General features: G+C 37.0%; 1 protein-coding gene across 6 annotated transcripts in view; it reads right to left on the reverse strand.

Annotated features, from left to right (window-relative positions):
• Positions 1-26,790, reverse strand: part of NRG3 (neuregulin 3) — a 1,118,695-nt gene that overhangs the window by 102,634 nt on the left and 989,271 nt on the right. For 3 of the 6 annotated variants that reach the window (XM_015147120.3, XM_077945576.1, XM_077945575.1), the window contains one exon: positions 20,118-20,141. In XM_015147120.3, the coding sequence (XP_015002606.2) occupies positions 20,118-20,141 (24 nt within the window). Of the gene's footprint in view, positions 1-20,117; positions 20,145-26,790 lie in introns of all 6 variants that reach the window. The other 3 variants (XM_015147119.3, XM_015147114.3, XM_028826402.2) reach the window with 1 other exon arrangement.

Here is a 26,790-nt window from a genome sequence, read left to right on the forward strand (position 1 = left end):
TGTCACAATTGTGTTAGAAAACTCATTGTGTTCTCAGTAGTGAAATATATACATAGCTATACATTTTCCAAAAAAGAAAGAGTATTTAGAAAAGTTATAGTTATGGGCAGAAGATTATTCTTCTTGGATAGAAGATTGACTTTACCAAATTGAAGATATTTTCTTATTATAACATCAAGCTAAAAAAAGGTTTTGAAATCTGGAACTGTAGTTCTGAGATTTTGATCCCATTTCTACAGCAAACAATAAATAAGGGACATCCACGCCTATCTCAGTATGTCCTCACTTGTCAGTGTGTATATCTGAAGGACAGAATGACTGGAAAAGTTCCAGCTGTTATCAGATAGAATCAATATTTTTTGTATATATGAGAGAAAAGAACTTTAATGTGCACATTACTATCTTTTCATTGGTCAGACTAGTGGCAATAGCAACAACACTAATCCTTAGTGCAACATATATTTTTCTGTTATCAAACATCATTCAGGTCTTTGCAGTATGAAGAGTAAGAACCACTTGGTTCTACAATTCTAGGTGAAACTTGGTAAATATATGTTGGAAAAATAAACATCAGTTAGAAGTAGAAAGCACAACTATGCTACTGGTTAAAGAAGGACAGGGGATAACGTCACATTGTTTTAATAGTTTAGTATCCATTTTACAGCAATATAAGTTTTCTGTGTTTGTCATAACTGTGGGCATTGCCAAACTGCTAGATCATACCTACAATGGCATTTTAGAAGTTACTTTAGTTTTGATGAGAATTTAAACATTAATCAGGGAAAACAGAAAGGTGAAAAATATTTTCCAAATTTCTTTTGGCTGAAAGAATGTCAAATTTTTAAATCTTATTTCCTCAATATGCAAAAATATCTGTATTTTTTATCTGTGGGACAGAAAAAACAAAGGTGACAAAAGTTAGAACAATATGTAAAGTGTTATATCTCAAGTAAATCATCGTAAATATAATATATAAGTAGAAGTTGCTAAAAGGCAGTTCTAGACTAGTCCACTAAGAGTGATATTTTTGTTGACTAAAGGCTACATAAAACAACTGCGGTTATATAAGACAAGCATCTTTCTTTTTTCAAGGGAAATTTTTAATGGTAGACAGGTAAAACAAGGTGTAGACCCATTATGCTTATATCTCTTATACAACTATAAAGCCAAAACAAATTACAAGATAAATATAAGCAATATTATCATACCAAGAAAACTTAATATAAATACATTTCAAATAGACAGAATTGCATGATATCATCTCCACTCTGTAAAGTGTGGCTGGAGAAGGGGAAAAAGAAACTATAGTGAAATATTTACAAAGCTATCTCCTGGATAGAGACACAACTCTGGTGTGAAAAAAAATGATAGAAAAGATGAATCAGGATACTTTGGATCATTTACTGCATATGAGCTACTCTGGAAGTATGACATACATTCTCTCAACTAAGGTTCAAAATACCATGGGACATGGGTTTTAACTTCTGAAAAGTTAATGACAAACCACAGCTTTTCTGAAAATAGTGCACAGGAAAAGAAAGAGTTGAAAATAATATAAGTATGACTAAGGAGATAAGACTTAGAGAGAAGCCAGGATAATTATGTTGAAGTACTAGACAGACTATGAGGTGAAGGAGCAGATTAGAGAACAAATATAAGTTGACTTGGGAAACTCTTTTCAACAATTCCAAGAGTTGTTAGAATATACACTGCACTATTATTAGCCCTGTCTTACAGATAAGAGTGCTGAGACTCAGGAAAATTAATGTACCCAAATTCTAGTAATTAAGAAAGCAAAGATTAAATTCCAAGAATCTATGACTTTATGATCCTGTGCTATACAGGCAGACAGATTTCAACTCTATATACAGACTGATCAGCTAAAAGGGACAGGTTCAACTTGCTGATCTCTGAGGCTTCTACTAAATGTATAATTAGTCATAATATATCATTTATTCACAGAAATAAGAGCTTGATTGGGCAACTGCTGCAAAAAAAGACTGTAAATACATAGTGTTTGATTTTGATAACAAAAATATGACTTTTTATAACAATATAACTTTCCAAGAAAAAAAAGGCATGCCTTCTTATACAGCATATTCCGCATACGTCAACGTATTATGTAACTACATTTGAAACAAGGTCTTCTACACATTGAGAGCATCATAAACTTATAAAAGTAAATGTTTTTAGAGAAAGGGTATGCTTGTTTTCTTCCAAATACATTATTTTGTTTTATACTAACCACATTCCTATGAGAGAGGTATGAATATTTTACAGGTGAATAATAGTCTTAATCACCCACACAGAGGTAGCCACTGGCAGCTAATGTAATCATTGGTTTGTCAGGTGTTTAAACATGGGCTTTTCCTGGGGTCCTAGTCATTGGTAGCAACTGTTACCCACCTTAAACAGGCAGTATTGAGAAGATAACACAAAAGAATGTGTGACATAGACCTTTGTAGCATATGGAAGTCCTACACAAACTAGCCAAAGGCTCTGGGAAAGTATGTGGTAGACAATCTCTAAGATGCCCTCAAGGACCCCATCTTCTTGTAATGTGAGCTAGACCTACTAACTCCTGACAAATAAGATATGGCAAAAGTAGTATGATATCACTTCTGAGACCTAACCAAGGAACTTACAACATTTACCTTATTTGGTGACATTTTTGCTACGGACCAGTGATTCTTTAGTGCCTTCCATTCCCTTCACCATCCTTTTTGAGCAGGAATGTCTATAACATTGTTTGCTTGTCTGCCGTTGCATGTTAGGTGTACATGGGACAGATAATTGTCTAGTTGACACAGCTACAGTCAAGAAGAACTCTACTCATGTTGCCAAAGCTTAAGGAACTACATGTGAAGAGCTTCATCTTCACCTGGATTTGATTTAGACAGTGGGATTTGAAATTCGAGCAGAGACTGGAATGAGATGATAATGTCCTTTGTGTCTTTCACAATATTTTGGGGATAGAGACATAAACCATGGTAACACCATAATCTAGCAAAGTTACAGTAGAACACATAAGTGCCTTATACACTAAAAATGCAGATCTGCATGTAAGATGTACTAGGAAAGGGTGGTAACTCTCAGTGTCATGGCACATAGAAATTACATGCAGAAAAGATGGGCATGGACAATTATGACATGTTAAAAGAAGAGAACATGCTTCTGAATGGTTGAGAAAGGCATGAGTAGATGAGATGAGGTTAGCCAGGTGGTGACACAAGATGCATCTAAAATTCTGTAGTATTTGGCACTGTTCCAGGGGAAAAAAAATGAGGAAGACTCCTAAAGCACACAGCCCAGTTCTTGAGGGTTTCCAGACACACATGCACACTCAGTAAAACAGGAAAACACAGTGTAGTACATTAGGAAACGAAGAAAGGAAGAACATAGTTTGAATGCCTATATGTCAACACATGCATATGTGGTGTGTTACATCATCAGTCTTTATATTAATGAACCATCAGAGGTGGACATTGATATAGATAGATACAAACACACATACAAAAATACGTAGATATATAGCTAGGCAGATAGCCCATGTCTCACAGCATATAGGAGATGAAGTCAAAATTTGATAAATGTCCACCTGGCTTCAGCGTGTGAGTGTGTGAGTGTGTGTGTGTGTGTGTGTGTGTGTGTGTGTGTTTAATACAGTGCTTGAATCCCATAGCAGGCCTTTTTCTCACAGCAATAGAAAAGTAGAATCATTGAATCACTACTGTGATACAGTACAACTCTAGAAGATAGACATCTTGATTATCTTCTGGTAGGAATAAAAGGCCCTACATTCTCATACAAGCATGTTTGTGACTGAAGTTAGCAGCCTGAATGTAATGAGAAAATGAATGGGTAGTGAGCAGATAAAGACACAGCTGTTATTACTTCATTAATAAAGCCTTGAACTGCATCTTTTGGTAAGTTAAATGGTACTTTCTTCCTCAAAAACTCATTAAGTAAGTTCGCATGCTGCTATTTGCTTTTTGAAGCATCCATATCTGAGGTGTTAATCTATTTCACTCACAATAAGAACTTGGCTTTCAAACAGTTCATCAATTGCTCTGACAGCAGGATCCATCCTGCCCAGAACCAATGAGCTTGCAGGTTGTGTCTGCCTTGTTAAACAACCATAGCTGCCGAGATAATTTGGGAACAGTTTAGCATTTTGTGCCTAATTTTCATCGTGTAACAAGCAGAGCTGCCCCTTGGGACACAAAGCTCTCTCTTATTTCAATCCCTTTTGCTAAGGTTCCTCATTAATTCTGCTTATCTTCCCGCACTGCTCATATTAACTCTAACTCAGCCTTCCTGGGAACTGGAGTGTGAGACAGAAATGGGTCACTGGGGGGCTACTCCTTATGGTGCTCATGGCCCTACAGCATGGGTTGCCAGATAAAATACTCAAAAATGAGTTAATTTGAACTTCATGTAAACAACAAATACGATGTTTATAGACACACCTCATGCAATACACGAAACATATCGAGCCTAAAAAAGTATTTGTTACATCTTTGAAATTTAAATTTATGTGGTGTCCTGCATTTTTATTTACTAAATCTGGCCAACCTACCCATGATGTACCTTCTATAGCTGAGGCCCTAGTTGAATGTAGTTATGGCCCTGGCCCAGTGTGCTTGGAGCCCAGCACAAACTAGGATATCATCATATTTGGAGAAAACACACCATTTTATATTATGCTGCTAGGGAAGGATTATGGGAAGAGTTCCAGCTTTAGAGACATTTGGATCTGGATTATTATTCATCTTTACTATTTATCAGTTGGGCATATTACTTTTACTTTCATCGGCCTTATTTCTTCACGTATATCATGAGAAAAAATTCCCTTACTAGACTTTTTAAAAAGACTAACTTTCTGTGTCCTGAATCTCTATGTCTGTCTTTGTCACGAATGGCAGTCTCACTCACCCTCACTCTAAATATGGTCAACTTTCTTGAATACATACTACATAGCTCCCCAAATCCGGTATTCCCAAGGATACTAAAATGAAGTATCCTTTACTTCAGGCAGCCGGAGAAGGGCGGTGAATGGGATGGGTGAGTGCTATTCCCACGACTCCATGCTGTCGGAGGTTGGGGAAGAGAGGCCCCTGTGGACTAGAACCGGCAGGGAAGGCTGAAGCTAGGCCTCAGTGTGGGCTGCTCATCAGTATTTGGGGAGCAATTTTCTCCAAACCAAAGGTCAGGTCACTCAGGTTATAGTGATTTCATACATCACGTATTTAAGATTCTTGGTAACTTCAAAAGACAAAATATGATAAATCCTGTGAAGTCACCGGCCATGCCCATAACTTATATAATAGTGAACATTCATTCTCTTTCCTCTATGCCTCATAACTGGTGAGTGCTTGAAAGCTTCATCAATAAAAGGAGCCCATATTCAATATACTTTCAATACAGCATAATCTTCTGCTTCAATTCTCATGCAAAAAAAAAAAAAAAGGGATGAAATCCTTCTCAGAAGAGTGAATGCAACGTGCAGAGAGGCGACCTCACTGGATAAGCAAGTTTACTTGACTTCCGTAAGCTGAGTTCCAATTCTCTTGGAAACATTAATGTTTAACAACTTTAGCATTCAGTACTACTAAGTGAATTGGAAGCTTCAAATTTAAAGTCTTCTTTAGGTCGGGCGCAGTGGCTCATACCTGTAATCCCAGCACTTTGGGAGGCCGAGGCGGGCAGATCACGAGGTCAAGAGATCGAGACCATCCTGGCTAACACGGTGAAACCCCATTTCTACTAAAAAATGCAAAAAAAATTAGCCAGGCGTGGTGGCGGGTGCCTGTAGTCCCAGCTACTCCGCAGGCGTTGAGGCAGGAGAATGGCGTGAACCCGGGAGGCGGAGCTTGCAGTGAGCCGAGATCGCGCCACTGCACTCCAGCCTGGGCCACAGAGGGAGACTCCATCTCAAAAAAAAAAAAAACCAAAAAACAAAAACACTTCATTAAATTAATACCATTTTTTTAATGCTACTGATTAAACAGAGGAAATCTCAAGAAAGAAGATCTCTGATTGAGAATTAATCTAGAACTAAATTGCATGCTCTTGCGTTTCATGGGTGCTTTGCTTATACGTTTTAGGCATTTAAGCAACTTTAGAGTTAAGAAAAATACCATTTACATTTATTTTTACAAGTGTTATTTCAATAAGTATTCCTTGAACTTTTATAATTATGCTAAGCATTGGGCTGGACATCCACAACCAGCAAGTTCTGCTATCACAGAATTTATTTCCTAGTGAAGAAGCTGATGAGAAAAAGGTGAACACATAAATTAGTTAGACTTTAATAAATGCAATGGAGGAAACAAAAGAAGCTAATACGAATAAAATAGGCAGTACATAAAATAGAGAGGCTAAGTCAAATCTCTTACAGAATGTATTGAATTGAATTATTTATTATGAGAAGGAATCAACCATGTGCAGATAAGTACAATAGCTAGTGCTAAGGGAAAGGCAGGACAAAGGCCCTGGGGTAGGTAGAGAAATGAGAATAATAACGTGGTAGGAGTGGTCAGGGTGCTAGGCAAAGCCAAAGCACGGAAGACTTGGCATGGCAGCTGATAGTACCTAGATTTCTTTCTAAATCCATTAGAAAGTTTCATGCAGGGGAATGGTATCCTTTTATGTATGTTTTAAGGAAAAAGTTATATGTAATCCAAATAAAATTATAACGTGATTCCCTTTGTTGATGCGAGCCAATATTTCCAAACAGATTGCCTCATCCTCATCCTGTTTACGCTGACATCTTCATTAGGATGTTTCCATCTCTGCCCATAAAAATCAAATGCTCTTCCCTCGAAGACCAGTTCAAGGTCCACTTTGCAACTCATCTCACTGCCTCCCCAGGCATTCTGCACTTGCCGCTTTCTCTGAATCTGGCATAGACTAAATGAAAATTTATCCTTCTAATGTCCACAGGGTTGCTTAAAGGGCTAGCATTTGGTGCATATTTGAAGTAAAATCCCAAGCTCGTTCCATTAGCTAGGATTCTGTGATCAGTGCCTTCAGGCAAACTCTGCTCACAGCTACTGACAGAGTAAGCTGTTTAAGAAAATCTCATCACTTTCCTGCTTGAAACCTCAGAAGGTTTTCTTCTGCAGCAAGATAAGGTTACACTTATTTCAAAGGGCAGACAGGATGGTCATAATCTGCTCTGGCCCCTTCACCAACTACATCAAGTTTATCCAGTTCTGGGACTCCTTGCCATTTCCCAAATGTGCTCTTCCATCTCTTATTTCCTTCTTCCTTTTCCCTCTCTCTCATGTTTCCTTTCTCCAACTGCCAACTGTAGAAACATTATTTTTTATTCTTTCACTTAAAAATGGCCTGAACTATTCTGATGTATGTGGGTGCTCCTTCCTCTGTCTCCCTTTACTCCAGGATTTACCTTAACCGTAGCTCTAGCATATATGCTCCTTTGGACAAATAGTTCAAAAAAGGTTGCCTACAATAGATTTCTCTCTGAGATTCACAGATGAATAGAATACACCTAAGACTGTGAAAAAATGCAGTAGAGGTACAGAACCTAATGTTTTCTACATGTATGTGAACTCAAATCCTATTTATGTTCATGTGTGTCAAACATATATTAACATCCTGTATATGTCTGGGACATCTTCATCTGACCTTTCGTAAAACAAAACGAAACTTCAATTTAAGTCCTTTTTGCAAGAATTGCAATAATTGGTTTAAAAGTCTGTCCCATGTGGCTGGACGCCGTGACTCATGCCTGTAATCCCAGCATTTTGGGAGGCTAAGGCGGGTGGATCACCTGAGATCAGGAGTTCAAGACCAGCCTGGCCAATATGGTGAAACTCTGTCTCCACTAAAAATAAAAAAATAAAAAAATAAAAAAAAATAGCCGGGCCTGGTGGCAGGCACCTGTAATCCCAGCTACTCAGGAGGCTGAGGCAGGAGAATTGCTTGAACCCAGGAGGCAGAGGTTGCAGTAAGCCAAGATTGCACCATTGCACTCCAGCCTGGGCAACAAGAGAGAAATTCAGCCTCAAAAAAAAAAAAAAAAAAAAAAAAGTGTGTCCTATGCACTGAATTGTGAACTTCTTGAGAGTCTGTCTCGCTTGACTTACTGTAGCTGGCCCAGTACAAGGCCTGAGCTCTCACAGGGACTCAACACATTCTGACTGACTGAACCATCATGAGCTCATAAAGCAGACAGACTCTGCTTATTGAAAAGAACCTGTATCATCTTCACTTTGCTGCATCTGCAGATGTTCCATCATTGTCCTTTCTTCCCTCTCCTATTCCACTGACTTATCCTAGCTCCTGAAGCAATTGTAAGGCAGAACTGGATATAAAAAAACAATTTTTTAACCTCTCTGATAACTCTGAGAATTACTTTCTTTCTTTCTTTCTTTTTTTCTTGGCAGAGTTTGAATTTTTTTGCCCAGGCTGGAATACGGTGGCACAATCTTGGCTCGATGCAACCTCTGCCTCCAGGGTTCAAGAGATTCTCCTGCCTCAGCATCCCAAGTAGCTGGAACTACAGGCACGCACCACCACACCTGCCTAATTTTGTGTTTTTACTAGAGATGGGGTTTCACCATGTTGGTCAGGGTGGTCTTGAACTCATGACCTCAAGCGATCCACCCGCCTTGGCCTCCCAACTTCTGGGATTACAGGTGTGAGCCACCATGCCCGACTCTCTCTGAGAATTACTTTTTAATGACAATCTGAACATCATTGTTGCTCGTTATTTCCCTTTATTTTAACACATTTCACATTTTCAGAACCTACTACCAACTCACGTGCAGTTGAGATATTTGGCATACGTAAGTAATCAACTAGATACTGATTAAAAGATCAGATTATTCTGAGTCTGATTTGATAAGTCCAATGTCCAATCCTTTTTGTTAGACTTGCTCTCTGACAAAGAAGCATTCACTTTTTACAAGAAGTTCAATAATTTGGTAAATGTTCAAGCTATGCCCTTATTTCAGTTCATAAAAATGTTTCCCTAGAAGAAACTAGAAGCTCTGCTCATGGCTAGTCTTGATCTTTCAGCTAGAATTCATTGCTCCAAATCTACCTATCACGATATAATTATTACATAATTAGAGTTTCACCATATTACATAAGAAATTCATGAAAGTCTGCCCAAGATTTTGCTAACATCCATATATTCACACCTACATAGAAACTTCCGATCTAGTTATTTAACAACTTTACGGAAGATATCATACTATTAATCTAGCAAAGATGTATTGGTCTTATGTTATCCCTCAGTGAACAGCACTGCTTTTTCCAATAGTTTAATACTTTCCTCGGTGTCTACCAATCAAATTTGATTAGCTGATGTTAAAATCTTGTCCAAAAACGTCTTCACAAAAATACTCATGTTCTTTGTAGAAATTATGATTAATAGACCTGCATACTTCTTCAATACATCTTTTGGTTGTATCATTTTCAAAGATCACTGAACACTATTAATCTTACCTGAAAATTATCTCAGAATTGAATTTATTTGACTTAGTTGTCACGACTTTGTGTAAACACTTTTACTTCTCCCAGTAGGAGGTACCAATATGGGCTAATGACTACTCTTAATAATTAAGCCAAAATATTATCCTTACATGTATGGCTTGGTAGTCTTTGGAACATCCATGTCAAATAAAGATAACTTTGTTAAAACAAAATACTTGGAGGGCTTGTGATTAACAGTGCACGTACTGAGGTCTATGTTAAACAAACAAAAAATCAAAGTGTAAAGGGAGAGAGTGGGCCGGGCACGCTGGCTCACGCCTATAATCCTACCACTTTGAGAGACCAAAGCAGGAGAATCTCTTGAGCCCGGGAGTTTGATACCAGCCTTGGCAACGTAGAGAAGCCCCATCTCTACCAAAAAAAAAAAAAAATTAGCCACACATGGTGACACATGCCTCTGGTCCCAGCTACACAGGAGGATAAAATGGGAAGAAGACTTGAGCCTGGGAGGTCAAGACTGCAATGAGCCACGATTACACCACTCCACTCCAGCCTGGGTGACAGAGCAAGACCCTGCCTTGAAAAATAAAAAATAGAGAGTGGTCATATTCCTTAAAATAAAATAAGTGAGAAAACAATATTATGTAAGTATTAAATACTTCTTCAACAGAATCTTTAGGAACCAGTGGAGAGATGGTTCAAATCACTATTTCATTTGGCAAATGTTTTCTATCAGAGGAGATAGATGAGTAAGGTCTTTATACCCCAATGGCATATACAGTAGAACCACCCAACTGACTTCACTCAACACAGTCTGTACTCACCACAAAACCTTCAATACAATATAACTTCTGTAGATTATCCCATATGAGAGAACACAATGACCAGCTAAGTGGTCCTTTTTATACTGTTGGCAGTTATAATTCTGAATATACAGCTATAAACAAGATCTGGTTCATATTTCATTTGCTTGTAGCTTGGATAATTGTGAGTTACTAGCCAAGATCCTTATGACATGAAGAGATTCAGAGAACATCACCTTCAAAAAACTAAGGACTAGTCACAGAACTGCTTTGCCATTTGAAACATTGCCAGAGTATAACCTCTTTGAGGAAACATGGAGCCCGCTTGCCCCTCTGTTAGTCACCTAAATAATTCAAGAGCTCTGGAGAAAGAAAGAAAGAATTCAACTCCTATCTGCTACTTTCCTGCTCTTTAGAAAGATATTTCAGCTAATTAGTAGTCAGGTTTTGTCATTTATAAGATAAAGATATAAATAGTTACTACTTCCTGCACTTATTTTGAGAGCTTAAAGAATCATGTAACTTTTGTTTTTCCACTATATCTGATTTCTCATATAGTTTAACATGGCAAAGGGCACACTAGCAAAACTAAACTCTTTTAATGGCACTCCTCCACAAACACACATCTATGCATATATATCCATAAATTACCATTTTATTCTATACACAAATATAATATATTCAAATGAATGAAAACACTTTTTATTTTAACAAATAAGTCTGCTTCAGAGACTTCAACTTAGGAAAAAAGAATCCTCAGTTCTATCTCTAATGCCAATTCACAAACTAGAACAGAAATATGAATTCATTTGATTGACATATGAGCCTGTTAGATTTAAAGGGAAAACACCAATTCATTTACAATATGCAGGGTAGCTCTAAGAAAAAAAAAAAAAAACCCACTTCCTATCATCTAAACAGGATCATAAACTGGTCACTTCTTAGGATATTATCCCCAGTGCTCACTAAAATGCACTAAAGCCTATTTTCTTTACACAAGGGGATGAAAGAATACCCAATGTATGATCAAGTTTGAAGTAATATTCTATCAATTCTAAACCTATAAATATATTTTATATCACAGACTTTGAGTATAACACATTTCTATGCCTTCCATATGGAAAACACTGTTTCTTTCTTTTTTAACTTAAAAAATACAAAGATTATCTTAGAATAACATTTTATGATTGTAATTAAGAATCTTATTTTTCTATGTTCTATACATCTTTTGATTAAAAAAAAATTACACCAGAATTTGCTCAAACAATACTTTCCATAAATACATTATGCTATCCTAAAAACAATGTCAAATCATCAACAAAACATTTAACTGACAGCAGTCATTTTGTTTAACAGATGAGAATGAAGGAAATTTGCATGAAAGATCTTCCACATAATCTTCAACTCTCCTTGTCCCTTGCTAATACATTTTCAAATGTCATTGCACCTGCTTTCATATAAACATCTTTGATGCCTGGAACATCGAATGCATCAAGGCATTGTTAGAAAAATAACTACTTAACAAATAGCTCAAAAGGACATAAGGAGATATGTTTCATGATTGGGCATCTCACAGAGTAGCTAGATATTTGTTAGATAAGAAATCCTTCGTGATTACTGCACCTTCCAAAATGGCCTGTCTAACATGCCCTTTGGCCAGCTGCCTAAACTAAATGCTTGGTTGTTTCTCACATCACTCAATGAATATTTGAGCTTATGAGGAAGTCTGTCAATTCTGTCTCTTGATCTATTCAAACTGTTAAGGAAATTTCGAACATCTGACTGTAAAAATCTCTATTTTCCCTCATGCATGCATGAATGAATGAGGTTAAGACATGAATTTAAGATATATATTTCTGGTTACTGATTTTCTATCAACTCTCTTTATTTCAAAAACTTCACAAACACAATTCTGCTTCTGTGTGCATTTCCAAATTTCTGCTCTAATTATGTCAGAGAACTTCACTTTTTAAGTGACATCGTATTCCAGATCAGTATTTGCTGTTGAAATTTCCATGGTACCAATCCCAGGAGCATCATTAAGAAAAACTCATGAATATAAATGAAAAATCCTGTTGAATGTTGACAGTTTTACAGACATTAGGTTTGGCATGGCTTCCTCAATAGGATAATCACTCCTTAAAATTAATAGATCAACTCAAAAACCTTTTTGGTTACTTGTTTTTCCTGGAGTTGATATCCTCTTTCCAGTCCTAAAGTGGTGAGTCTCAGAAGCTGATAGATACAGGAAGAAAGACTGAAATAGCAAGTCTCACTTTAATTTGGGAGCAATATGGAGCCAGTATAGATCTGCACTATGGCATTTCTCAGTATAGCTTATCCACTTTGGCTGATACTCAGCTTAAGTGTCTCCTCTCCTGGAAAGCTGTTTCTGAACTTTCCAAGTCCATTCAATTGGTTTCTTTTTTTTGTTTGTTTAATATCGTGTCTTGACTAAACCTTTTTTAGTGCACTTATTATAACACCTCACTTACGTGTAGCTTTCTCTTTTTAGTTTTAGAAGTTTTGGACATCTAGGGATATGAATTATATATCTGCATATCCAATATCTTATACATCTGGCATACAGTAAATGTGACAAATGTGTGTCAATTAAATATAGGATTCTTGCAGCATATGACTTGGAGTTTCCTGCTATAAAATAGGAATTTGTTAAACTGTATGAAGTATTGTGGTTTTGAGACTGATCAGTAAGCTCACAAATAGAGCTGGTCATTGAGAGTATAAAGATTTGGGAAGAAGAGATGTGTGCTTCAGATCATCACCTCCCTGTGACCCTGTGTTCCTGAAGAATAAATGAAATTCATATTGCTCAAAGCAAGAATAACAAAAATAAGAGAAAAAATGTGTTATGTGTCTAATTAAAATAGAACAACTGGACAACACAAGCAAGTGACATTTATCCATTTATCTCAGGTATGCAAAGTTGGGTCAATATTAAAAATCAATTAATGTAATCCATCACATCAAGAGACTAAAAAACATCACATGATCATATCAACAGATTTAAAGAAAGCGTTTGACAAAATCCAACACCCATTTAAGGTAAAAACTCTCAGTTAACTAGATATAGAGGTGGACTTTTTCAACTTGACAAAGAATATCTACAAAATAATGATAAGAAACTTGTAGCTTTCTCATTAAGATTATGAACAAGGCAAAGTTGCCCCCTTTCATTGTTCTTTTTCAACATCATACTGGAAGTTGTAGTGAATTAAATAAGATAAGAAAAGGAAACAAAAAGTACACAGATTGGAAAGGGAAGAAGTAAAACTGTCTTTGCAGATGACCTGATTGCTTAGGTAAAAAAAATTTAAAAATTAAAAATATTCCTATAACAAATAAATGATCATATCACTGTAACAGGATACAAGGTTAACATATAAAGTCAATAATCTTCCTACATACAAGTAATAAATAAATATGATACGAAATTAAAAACACAATAGCATTTACATTAGCATCCCCCAAAATGAAATATCTAGGAATAAGTCTAGCAAAATAAAAGAAGTATACAAATAAAACAATAAAACGCTAATGAAAGACTTAAAAAATAAAATCTAAGTAAGTGAAGAGATATTCCATGTTCATGAATAGGAATACTCAATATTGCCAAGATGTCAGCTCTTTTCAACTTCATTTATTGATTTAATGCAATTCCAATAAAAATCCTAGGAAGTTATATTGCATATCTTGATAAATTGATTCTAAAATTTATAGGGAGAGGCAGTAGATCCAGAAAAGTCAACACAACATTAAAAGACAAAGTTGAAAGACTGACCCCAGTTTACTTCAATACTTACTATGAAGCTATAGTAATCAAAACAGTATGGTACTGGCAAAAAAAAAAAAAAAAAAAAAAAAAAAAAGACAAATAGTTTAATGGAACAGAATAGAGAACCCAGAATAGACACACATTAATATAGTCAGCTGATCTTTGACAAAGGAGAAAAGACAATACAATGGAGAAAAGATAAACTTTTCAACAAATAGTGCTAGAAGAACTTGACATCCACATCCAATAAAACATGAACCTAGACACAGACCTTACACTCTTCACAAAAAATTATCTCAAAATAAACCACAGACTTAAATGTAAAATGCAAAACTATAACACTCCTAGAAGATCACATATGAGAGTATCTAGACAAACTAGATTTGGCAATTACTTTTTGGATACAGTATTAAAGGCACAATACATGAAAGGAAGATTTTATAATCTGGACTTTATTAAAATTGAAAAATTCTGCTTTGCAAAGCATATTGTCAAGAGAATAAAGGGAAAAGCCACAGAATGACAGAAAATATTTGCAAAAGACATATCTGGTAAAAGATCATTTTTCAAAATATACAAAGAATTCTTAACAATAAGAAACCCAACTGATTAAAAAATGGGCCAAAGACCTTGGCAGACACCTCCCTAAAGAAAATATGCAGATGGCAAATAAGCATATGAAAAATTGCTCCACACTAAACGTCATTAGTGAAGTCCAAACTGAAACAGTGAGTTACTATTACATACCTATTGAAACGGCGCAAATCCAGAACACTGTCAGCACCAAATGATGGAGACCATGTGGAGCAACAGGAACTCTCATTCATTGTTGATGGGAATACAAAATGGGAGAGCCACTTTGGAATACAGTTTGGCAGTTTCTAAGAAAACTAAACATACCCTTCCCATATGACCCATCAACCATGCTTTTTGGTGTTTACACCAACAAGTTGAAAATGTATTTCTATACAAAAGCCTGCACAAAGATGCTTACAACAATTATATCCATAATTGTCAAAAGTTGGAAATGACTAAGATGTCCTTCAAAATGTGACAATGTAATATTATCCAGCTTTAGAAAGAAATGGGCTATCAAGCAATGAAAACACATGAGAAAATTACTAAGTGAAATAAGCCAGTACAAAAGGTATTATTCCAAATATATGACAGTCTAGAAAAGTTAAAACTATGACAATAGTAAAAAGACCAGCGGGGCTGGGCGCGGTGGCTCACATCTGTAATCCCAGCACTTTTGGGAGGCCGAGGCGGGTGGATCACGAGGTCAGGAGATCAAGACCATCCTGGCTAACATGGTGAGACCCTGTCTTTACTAAAAATACAAAAAATTAGCCGGGCGTGGTGGCGGGCGCCTGTAGTACCAGCTACTCGGGAGGCTGAGGCAGGAGAATGGCGTGAACCCCAGCGTCGCTTGCAGTCAGCCTAGATAGAGCCATTGCACTCCAGCCTGGAGGACAGAGCGAAATTCCGTCTCAAAAATAAAATAAAATAAAAAAAAATAAAATAAAATAAAATAAAATAAAATAAAATAATAAAATAAAATAAAATAAAAAATTTAAAAAATAAAAATAAAAAATACCAGTGGTTGGGGAAAGGGAAGGTCGACTAGAAAGAACACAAATGATTTTTAGGGCAGTAAACCTACTCTGTATGATAATATAACAATGGATACATATCATTATACGTTTGTCTGAATCTATAAAAAGTATAGCATCAAGAATGAACCATAATGTAAACTGTGGACTTTGAATGCTAATGATGAGTCAATGTAGCTTTAGGTTTGTCAGTTGTAACAAATGTACCCTATTGTGGGAGATCTTGATTATGGAGGTAGCTGTGCATGTTTGAAGACAGAGGATACATAAGAAATCTCTGCTATTTGCTCTCAATTTTGCTATGAACTTAAAACTGTGAACATCAAGTCTATTAAAGAAATTGACACACAGACACAAATAGAACTAGCATTGATTAATTGGTGGCACAACAATAAACTGACATTATTAAACTTACATATAGATTATGCCTACATTTCTGCTTCCAGCTGAATTTATACTTAGAGATGCCATATTCCTTGGGATGATGGCACTTTCAATGGAAGGAATTTTATCCATATGGATTCTATAATCATAAATTAAATCTAGTCTGGCATTGTGGCTCATGCCTGTAATCCCAGCACTTTGGGAGACTGAGGAGGGCAGATGACTTGAGGTCAGGAGTTAGAGAACAGTCTGGCCAACATGGTGAAACCTGTTTCTACTAAAACTACAAAAATTAGTTGAGCGTGGTGTCAGGCGCCTGTAATCCCAGCTGCGTGGGAGGCTGAGGCAGGAGAATCTCTTGAACCCGGGAGGCGGAGGTTGCAATGAGCCAAGATTGTGCCACTGCACTCCAGCCTGGGCAATAGAGTGAGACTCCATCTCAAAAAATAAAAATAAAAAAGTTAAATCTGAGAATATTGTTTTCAAAGCAACAAACAAAATTTTACATATTCAATTAGAACAATCTGTGGGGGTGAATTATTGAGGTCAGTGAAAACAGTATATTCGCTAAATTTATAAAGCTATTAAATATTGCAAACAATCCTTTGTTAGCTGCCATTATCTATATGCATACCGGCCACTCCCTTGAGCCCTGAGTTGTTCCCCAACCCCTTCCCTCCGAAAAAATCTCTACCGCTGGAGTCAAATAGTCACCCACTGAGAATTCATTCCCCATAGGGTCTTATAGCTATGATTCAAATCTATCTTTTGCAAAACTCACTATTACCTTAGTCTTGTGGTTCATGTAGATGAAGTACACAACAATCTACTATTTTTTTCTGTGTCAGTAGCTACATTTCTTTAAATGAGTTCTAAAACAGAACTCTTAATATATAGATTGCATCTACAGTAAATTGTAACTCTACAAATTACCAGTGCTACTGGCAGTCCTCAGACACAATAGGAAGCATAACAGGATGGAGACTGGTCAATTTCTTTCAACACTAATTAACATTTGCATGGCAATTTTAGTTTGCTACAGCCATGGCTACACTGGGAATATGGAGCTACCCCAGTCCCACCACCAACCACGCAGTGTTTCCTGCATTTGAGGGCATTCTGCTGAACAACTTATAAAGCCTCACTGAGCCTGCAATCACCACGGACTAGTGGGGCAAATTTCTCTTGGATAAGAGGCCCAGGGCCCATTTTATTCAAAATGATTACTGATGCTCACACCTCCATGCTATGAATCACTGCCATCATTAGCGAATGAGGAGGGTACAAATTGTGTGCCCTTCTCAACAACATATCCTTACTGAAAAAATATGCCCATAATTTTCCATAATTTGTGGCCCATGACTCAGCTATCTACTCCTCTTCCACCAGTTAAACACTGCATTTGGCTCAGTGAAATTGCTCATCCACATCCAGCAACACACACTCTGCATTCTCAATCTCTTCTTTGACTCTTTCTTTTTTTTCTCCAATTTTTTTTTTTTTTTTTTTTTTTTTTTTTTTTTTTTTTTTTTTTTGAGACGGAGTCTCGCTCTGTCGCCCAGGCTGGAGTACAGTGGCGTGATCTCCGCTCACTGCAAGCTCTGGCTCCCGGGTTCGCGCCATTCTCCTGCCTCCGCCTCCCGAGTAGCTGGGACTACAGGCGCCGCCACCTCGCCCGGCTAATTTTTTTCTATTTTAAGTAGAGACGGGGTTTCACCGTGTTAGCCAGGATGGTCTCGATCTCCTGACCTCGTGATCCGCCGGTCTCGGCCTCCCAAAGTGCTGGGATTACAGGCTTGAGCCACCGTGCCCGGCTTTTTTTCTCGTATTTTAACTAAAACCTGAATCTTTCCTGAAAAGTCTCATTTTCCTCTACCTGTCTCAAGAGCTGTTTTTATTTTCTCACTTTCAGCATTGGGAATCTGTCCTCCTGGCTTCTAATGTACATTTTCTCTTGTCTATTATGAAAAAATCCTGTTCCTTCAATGTTTATGCCATTCACACAGTGGCAGAGATTTCTAAAAATGCATTTCCTCTGTTCTCTCAGGGCTCCATTTCCCAGACTGTTTTACAGTAAAATGAGGTCATGTGATTTAGCTCTAGCTAATAGAATATTAATCAAAAAGTGATATGAGTTCTTGTAGATCAGTCTTTTAAGAATTGGGTATGCATTGGCTCTGTTCTGTTTCCCAATCTGCTTGCTAGATGCAGATAACAAAGAAACCTGTATAATAATGAAACCATAAGATGGAAGAAGCCTGGATCTCAAATTCACTACTTGGATAAAGCTAGTCATTTGCTACCTTAAACAGGAAATACATCTACCTTGGACAAGAAAAAGTAGTATCAGGAAACTGCTACTGTCTTTGAGCCATTATAATAACGTGGGCTCTATTTTTTGATGTAGCTGGCATTACCCTTAACTATACTCTTCCTTGTCATCTACTAAATTCCAGTATAGTTTATCTTATTAGTGGGAAACTTTGGCATAAAACATTTTTTTCCTCTCTATCCCAACCCCAGCATTATCATGAGTAACTGGAATATCCATTAGACAACTTATCCGAAACTATGTCCTCTCAGGTCCTTGACCTCTAGTATCAAATTATTCCCCCCTCAACCTCAGTTTGGTTATTTACACTCATAGGAATGCTTTGAATATTGTCATCTCCTGTAACTCTTCCATATTCAAAATCAAAATCAACCAATCTGCCATATGACTATAATCTCTCCATCACACCAGCTTGTTCAAGTGCTCTCATGATGACTATTAATTGATTTCATTGAGACGATCATCCTTCTTTCACCTCCTTCCACAACTATCTCACATTCCATTGTGCTTCATTTGAATAACATCCTAAATTTCATTGGTTTTCTGAGTTTTCATCACATCTATCCAACAAAGCCACAAGCCTGTAGGAATTGAGCTGTCTGCCTTTTCTATGGTGTAATAACCAGAGAATGGAGCAATAATTTGTAATACCATACAACTGCGAATGCCAATTCCAGCATAAAGATGTCTCACAAATTTCTAATTAACTCTCAATACTTCCAACAATACAACCACCAACTTAACATCTATCTCTCAAATATGTCAAAATCATCCCAAATCAACACTTTTATAAGTATTTGCTGAATGAATGGGTGAATGGATAAATTAATACAAGTAAGTATATAATTATTATCACCATAAACATTCATGTATAAAGCAAGTATTCATATCTACATCATATAAGAGAAAAAATCTGAATTTAACAGAATCCAAGGAAGCCGATGAACTTTGATTCAAATTTAGATCTTCTCAGTTTCCCTAAATCTAAATCCTGAGTGTCTTTCCATCCATACACTACGATGCATATTGAACCTTATGAAATGTTCTTTCTTCATTTAATGTACAACCATAGACTCAAAATGAGAATTAGGTCTAATTTTGAATGCAATTGTCTTTGACTATAAAAATAATGCCCATGGAAGGCCTTATAATGCTTTAAAACCTGCACCATTCACTGCAAATACTTTAAAGGAAACATTTTAATTTTGTGAATAAAAATATTTAATAGCCCACACTCCAAATTAAAATTGACACCAAAATGTATCCAAAGGAATCATCTCACAAAAGGAAGGGGATTTAGAAAAAAAATTAAAAATTGACATATAAAAATCATTGTTTTTTATCCTTTATTGAGTGTTTGCCATGTTGCAGACATTATGCTAAGCAATTTATATGTGCAGGAAAATAGAACCTCTTATTATCCCGATTTTACAGATATGAAAATTGAGAATTAGAGGAAATAATCAAAGCCAGGAGCCAAATACAACTTCTGTATTATTCCAGACACTGCATTTAACATTAAATTGCCTTTCCAATAAGTAGTTAATTATTTCATTTTGAGCCATTACTTAGTGAAAACTCGACAAGAGTATTTTTTTTCCTACTAATAGCGTCTGATAATGAGACATTTCAATTATAATCAGATGGAGGAGGAAAGCACTATGTACATTATACAGCTTAGCATTTCCAGGATATTAAACGAGCAAATTGTTTAGTCTTACCCATGAATTCAATCCCCAAGTGGTCTGCTACACCAAAGTCAGCATGGAAGGAAGGGGAAGAGAAAAAGAGAAAAAGGTTAGAAAAACTCTATACATGAAAATCAGTGCTTATAACACTAACCCTCCAAGGCAAGGAATGTGCCTCAATTTTAACCCCTATGTTTGCTTAGAAAAGATACATTACAGATCACCAAGAGTAGAGTTGCTCTGAACACTGCTGGGTATTTCCTCAAAGCCTCTGAGCTATAGCTTAGATTTTAGATGAACTAATATTGCATAAATTATGAACAATGCTAAGTATACATTTAGCGAAGAAAGAAAAGAAAAATTGTTATATACTATGAACATCTGGCACTAATATTCTTTTCAGAACCCATAATATTTTATGTGGAATAACTATTTGTTCATCATGAATTTATTTGAACCTCCATAATAAAAATAAAAGTGAATAAGCAAGGAACTTCTGCATGACAGGCCCTAATCAGGTGTACTTTACCTCCACAAAACAGCAATGATATTGGACTTTTTTCTCTCTCTCTTTCACTTTTTAGAGGAGAAAACTGTGCTTCAGTGAGATTAAAACTCTTACATAGGTTACAAAGTCTGAGACAGTTCCAGGGCACAAATTTTGTTGATCTGACCGTTAAGCCCCATGACTATTTGAATTAACAGCCCATCCTACCAAACACAAATGGCAGCTGTGTCCATGTCTGTTCTACGTGCATATAGAATGCAGACCATCTTGACCAGCTAACATCTGCCTGATCAGCAGAGCAATGAACTGTACTGGGCTGGGCCCCAGCATTCAACCTCAGATGTTCCTCTATTTAAATGGTTCTGTTTTAATCATTCAGTTATTCACTCATTCACTTTTACAATTCATTGCATTCATTAATAATTTTTTTCTGTTGCCATAATATTTGTCTGAAGCGAGAATAAGGGAAAAATCTATGGCTGCCATTGTAATTGTTTCCAAGACTAATTGCTGAGCTTCCTTTTATGAATTCTTTATTTAGCAAATAAGCTTTTCCTTTTAGAAAATATGCATCTAGTTACCTTGATTTCAAAGCCTTTTGTGTTTGTAAATAGGTCATTTAAAAAGTTTATTTAGAAAAAAAATATACACAGCATAAAATTTATCATTAAAACCATGTTTAAACTCAATGTAATTAATTATTAGGTTGGTGCAAAAGTAATTGCGGTTTTTGCCATTACTTTTGTTAACCTGATATATTGACAATGTTGTACAACCCCCACCACTTTTTTTCCCAAATTCTTCCATCATCCCAATCAGAAACTCTTTGACCCCTAATCCATAATTCCTCATTCATCCCTCCTCCCAGCCCTTGGTAATTTCTAATCTACTTTCTATCCCTATCAGTTTGCCTTATGAACTGTTCACATTTACTTATATAAAGAAAGATGGTGACAATGTTTCTAAAAAGTAGGTGCATTCATTTTTTTCCCCGGCATTTCTTGACTGCTTACTCTATGGTCATCATACACATGGTGATAGATATCAGGCACACTTTCATGTAAAGAAAGGATTCTTGTTCTCAAGTAGCTCAGAAATGAATGAAAGACCATGGAGAAAAAGCTATGGTCATGCTTTGTCATAAGTGCTATAATGGAAAAGCAGAAAATGTGCACTGGATGAAGAGGCCATGGACCCATAAACTTGCTGCTAGGAGGGAGAGAATGTGAAATACAAAGAATAAAATTTGTACAACCCCATCAAAGAGTGGGCGAAGGTTATGAATAGACACTTCTCAAAAGAAGACATTTATGTGGCCAAAAAACATATGAGAAGAAGCTCATCATCACTGGTCATTAGAGAAATGCAAATCAAAACCGCAATGAGATACCATCTCATGCCATTTAGGATGGTGATCATTAAAAAGTCAAGAAACAACAGATGCTGGAGAGAATGTGGAGAAATAGGAACACTTTTACACTGTTGTTGGGAATGTAATTAGTTCAACCATTGTAGAAGGCAGTGTGGCGATTCCTCAGGGATCTAGAACCAGAAATACCATTTGACTCAGCAATCTCATTATTGGGTATATACCCAAAGGAATATAAATCATTCTGCTATAAAGATACATGCACAGGTATGTTAATTTCAGCACTATTTACAATAGCAAAGACTTGGAATCAACCCAAATGCCAATCAATGATAGACTGGATAAAGAAAATGTGGCACATATACACCATAGAATATTATGCAGTCATAAAAAAGAATGAGTTCATATCCTTTGTAGGGACATGGATGAAACTGGAATCCATCATTCTCAGCAAACTAACACAGGAACAGAAAACTGAACACCACATGTTCTCACTCATAAGTGGGAGTTGAACAATGAAAACACATGAACACAGGGAGGGGAACATCACAAACTGGGGCCTTCTGGGGGGTAAGGGGCAAAGGGAGGGAGAGCATTAGGACAAATACATAATGCATGTGGGGCTTAAAACCTACATGACAGGTTGATAGGTGCACCAAACCACAATTGCACATGTATACCTATGTAACAAACCTGCACGTTCTGCACATGTATCCCAGAAATTAAAGTAAAATGAAATAAAATAAAAAAGAATGGAGTCTGTAGAAAAGTTGGCAAGACTTGTCAGTACTTGTTCAGGTCATTGACTTCTCCACACGAAAGGTTTTGAGAGCGAATCCCAAGTAAGAGTAGACAAAGAACCTCACAGGGTGGAGTACACCCCTGAGAGGAAGCTTCCAAAGCAAGAATCAGACAGGTACACTCGCTGTTCAGAAATATTCTATCTTCTGCAGCGTCTGCTGCTGATACCCAGGCAAACAGGGTCTGGAGTGGACCTCAAGCAATCTCCAACAGACCTACAGCTGAGGGTCCTGACTGTTAGAAGGAAAACTATCAAACAGGAAGGACACCTACACCAAAACCCCATCAGTACATCACCATCATCAAAGACCAGAGGCAGATAAAACCACAAAGATGGGGAAAAAGCAGGGCAGAAAAGCTGGAAATTCAAAAAATAAGAGCGCATCTCCCCGGCAAAGGAGCGCAGCTCATCGCCAGCAACGGATCAAAGCTGGATGGAGAATGACTTTGACGAGATGAGAGAAGAAGGCTTCAGTCCATCAAATTTCTCAGAGCTAAAGGAGGAATTACGTACCCAGCGCAAAGAAACTAAAAATCTTGAAAAAAAAGTGGAAGAATTGATGGCTAGAGTAATTAATGCAGAGAAGGTCATAAACGAAATGAAAGAGATGAAAACCATGACACGAGAAATACGTGACAAATGCACAAGCTTCAGTAACCGACTCGATCAACTGGAAGAAAGAGTATCTGCGATTGAGGATCAAATGAATGAAATGAAGCGAGAAGAGAAACCAAAAGAAAAAAGAAGAAAAAGAAATGAACAAAGCCTGCAAGAAGTATGGGATTATGTAAAAAGACCAAATCTACGTCTGATTGGGGTGCCTGAAAGTGAGGGGGAAAATGGAACCAAGTTGGAAAACACTCTTCAGGATATCATCCAGGAGAACTTCTCCAACCTAGTAGGGCAGGCCAACATTCAAATCCAGGAAATACAGAGAACGCCACAAAGATACTCCTCGAGAAGAGCAACTCCAAGACACATAATTGCCAGATTCACCAAAGTTGAAATGAAGGAAAAAATCTTAAGGGCAGCCAGAGAGAAAGGTCGGGTTACCCACAAAGGGAAGCCCATCAGACTAACAGCAGATCTCTCGGCAGAAACTCTCCAAGCCAGAAGAGAGTGGGGGCCAATATTCAACATTCTTAAAGAAAAGAATTTTAAACCCAGAATTTCATATCCAGCCAAACTAAGTTTCATAAGTGAAGGAGAAATAAAATCCTTTAGAGATAAGCAAATGCTTAGAGATTTTGTCACCACTACGCCTGCCTTACAAGAGACCCAGAAGGAAGCACTAAACATGGAAAGGAACAACCGGTACCAGCCATTGCAAAAAGATGCCAAAATGTAAAGACCATCGAGGCTAGGAAGAAACTGCATCAACTAACAAGCAAAATAATCAGTTAATATCATAATGGCAGGATCAAGTTCGCACATAACAATCTTAACCTTAAATGTAAATGGACTAAATGCTCCAATTAAAAGACACAGACTGGCAAACTGGATAAAGAGTCAAGACCCATCAGTCTGCTGTATTCAGGAGACCCATCTCACACGCAGAGACATACATAGGCTCAAAATAAAGGGATGGAGGAAGATTTACCAAGCAAATGGAGAACAAAAAAAAGCGGGGGTTGCAATACTAGTCTCTGATAAAACAGACTTTAAACCATCAAAGATCAAAAGAGACAAAGAAGGCCATTATATAATGGTAAAGGGATCAATTCAACAGGAAGAGCTAACTATCCTAAATATATATGCACCCAATACAGGAGCACACAGATTCATAAAGCAAGTCCTTAGAGACTTACAAAGAGACTTAGACTCCAATACAATAATAATGGGAGACTTCAACACTCCACTGTCAACATTAGACAGATCAACGAGACAGAAAGTTAACAAGGATATCCAGGAATTGAACTCATCTCTGCAGCAAGCAGACCTAATAGACATCTATAGAACTCTCCACCCCAAATCAACAGAATATACATTCTTCTCAGCACCACATCGTACTTACTCCAAAATCGACCATGTAATTGGAAGTAAAGCACTCCTCAGCAAATGTACAAGAACAGAAATTATAACAAACTGTCTCTCAGACCACAGTGCAATCAAACTAGAACTCAGGACTAAGAAACTCAATCAAAACCGCTCAACTACATGGAAACTGAACAACCTGCTCCTGAATGACTACTGGGTACATAACGAAATGAAGGCAGAAATAAAGATGTTCTTTGAAACCAATGAGAACAAAGATACAACATACCAGAATCTCTGGGACACATTTAAAGCAGTGTGTAGAGGGAAATTTATAGCACTAAATGCCCACAAGAGAAAGCAGGAAAGATCTAAAATTGACACTCTAACATCGCAATTAAAAGAACTAGAGAAGCAAGAGCAAACACATTCGAAAGCTAGCAGAAGGCAAGAAATAACTAAGATCAGAGCAGAACTGAAGGAGATAGAGACACAAAAAACTCTCCAAAAAATCAATGAATCCAGGAGTTGGTTTTTTGAAAAGATCAACAAAATTGACAGACCACTAGCAAGACTAATAAAGAAGAAAAGAGAGAAGAATCAAATCGACGCAATTAAAAATGATAAAGGGGATATCACCACCGACCCCACAGAAATACAAACTACCATCAGAGAATAATATAAACACCTCTACACAAATAAACTGGAAAATCTAGAAGAAATGGATAATTTCCTGGACACTTACACTCTTCCAAGACTAAACCAGGAAGAAGTTGAATCCCTGAATAGACCAATAGCAGGCTCTGAAATTGAGGCAATAATTAATAGCCTACCAACCAAAAAAAGTCCAGGACCAGATGGATTCACAGCTGAATTCTACCAGAGGTACAAGGAGGAGTTGGTACCATTCCTTCTGAAACTATTCCAATCAATAGAAAAAGAGGGAATCCTCCCTAACTCATTTTATGAGGCCAACATCATCCTGATACCAAAGCCTGGCAGAGACACAACAAAAAAAGAGAATTTTAGACCAATATCCCTGATGAACATCAATGCAAAAATCCTCAATAAAATACTGGCAAACCGGATTCAGCAACACATCAAAAAGCTTATCCACCATGATCAAGTGGGCTTCATCCCTGGGATGCAAGGCTGGTTCAACATTCGCAAATCAATAAACATAATCCAGCATATAAACAGAACCAAAGACAAGAACCACATGATTATCTCGATAGATGCAGAAAAGGCTTTTGACAAAATTCAACAGCCCTTCATGCTAAAAACGCTCAATAAATTCGGTATTGATGGAACGTACCTCAAAATAATAAGAGCTATTTATGACAAACCCACAGCCAATATCATACTGAATGGGCAAAAACTGGAAAAATTCCCTTTGAAAACTGGCACAAGACAGGGATGCCCTCTCTCACCACTCCTATTCAACATAGTGTTGGAAGTTCTGGCTAGGGCAATTAGGCAAGAGAAAGAAATCAAGGGTATTCAGTTAGGAAAAGAAGAAGTCAAATTGTCCCTCTTTGCAGATGACATGATTGTATATTTACAAAACCCCATTGTCTCAGCCCAAAATCTCCTTAAGCTGATAAGCAACTTCAGCAAAGTCTCAGGATACAAAATTAATGTGCAAAAATCACAAGCATTCTTATACACCAGTAACAGACAAACAGAGAGCCAAATCAGGAATGAACTTCCATTCACAATTGCTTCAAAGAGAATAAAATACCTAGGAATCCAACTTACAAGGGATGTAAAGGACCTCTTCAAGGAGAACTACAAACCACTGCTCAGTGAAATAAAAGAGGACACAAACAAATGGAAGAACATACCATGCTCATGGATAGGAAGAATCAATATCATGAAAATGGCCATACTGCCCAAGGTAGTTTATAGATTCAATGCCATCCCCATCAAGCTACCAATGAGTTTCTTCACAGAATTGGAAAAAACTGCTTTAAAGTTCATATGGAACCAAAAAAGAGCCCGCATCTCCAAGACAATCCTAAGTCAAAAGAACAAAGCTACCTGACTTCAAACT

Source organism: Macaca mulatta, chromosome 9 (assembly GCF_049350105.2).
Source record: "Macaca mulatta isolate MMU2019108-1 chromosome 9, T2T-MMU8v2.0, whole genome shotgun sequence".
Lineage (NCBI taxonomy): Eukaryota > Metazoa > Chordata > Mammalia > Primates > Cercopithecidae > Macaca > Macaca mulatta.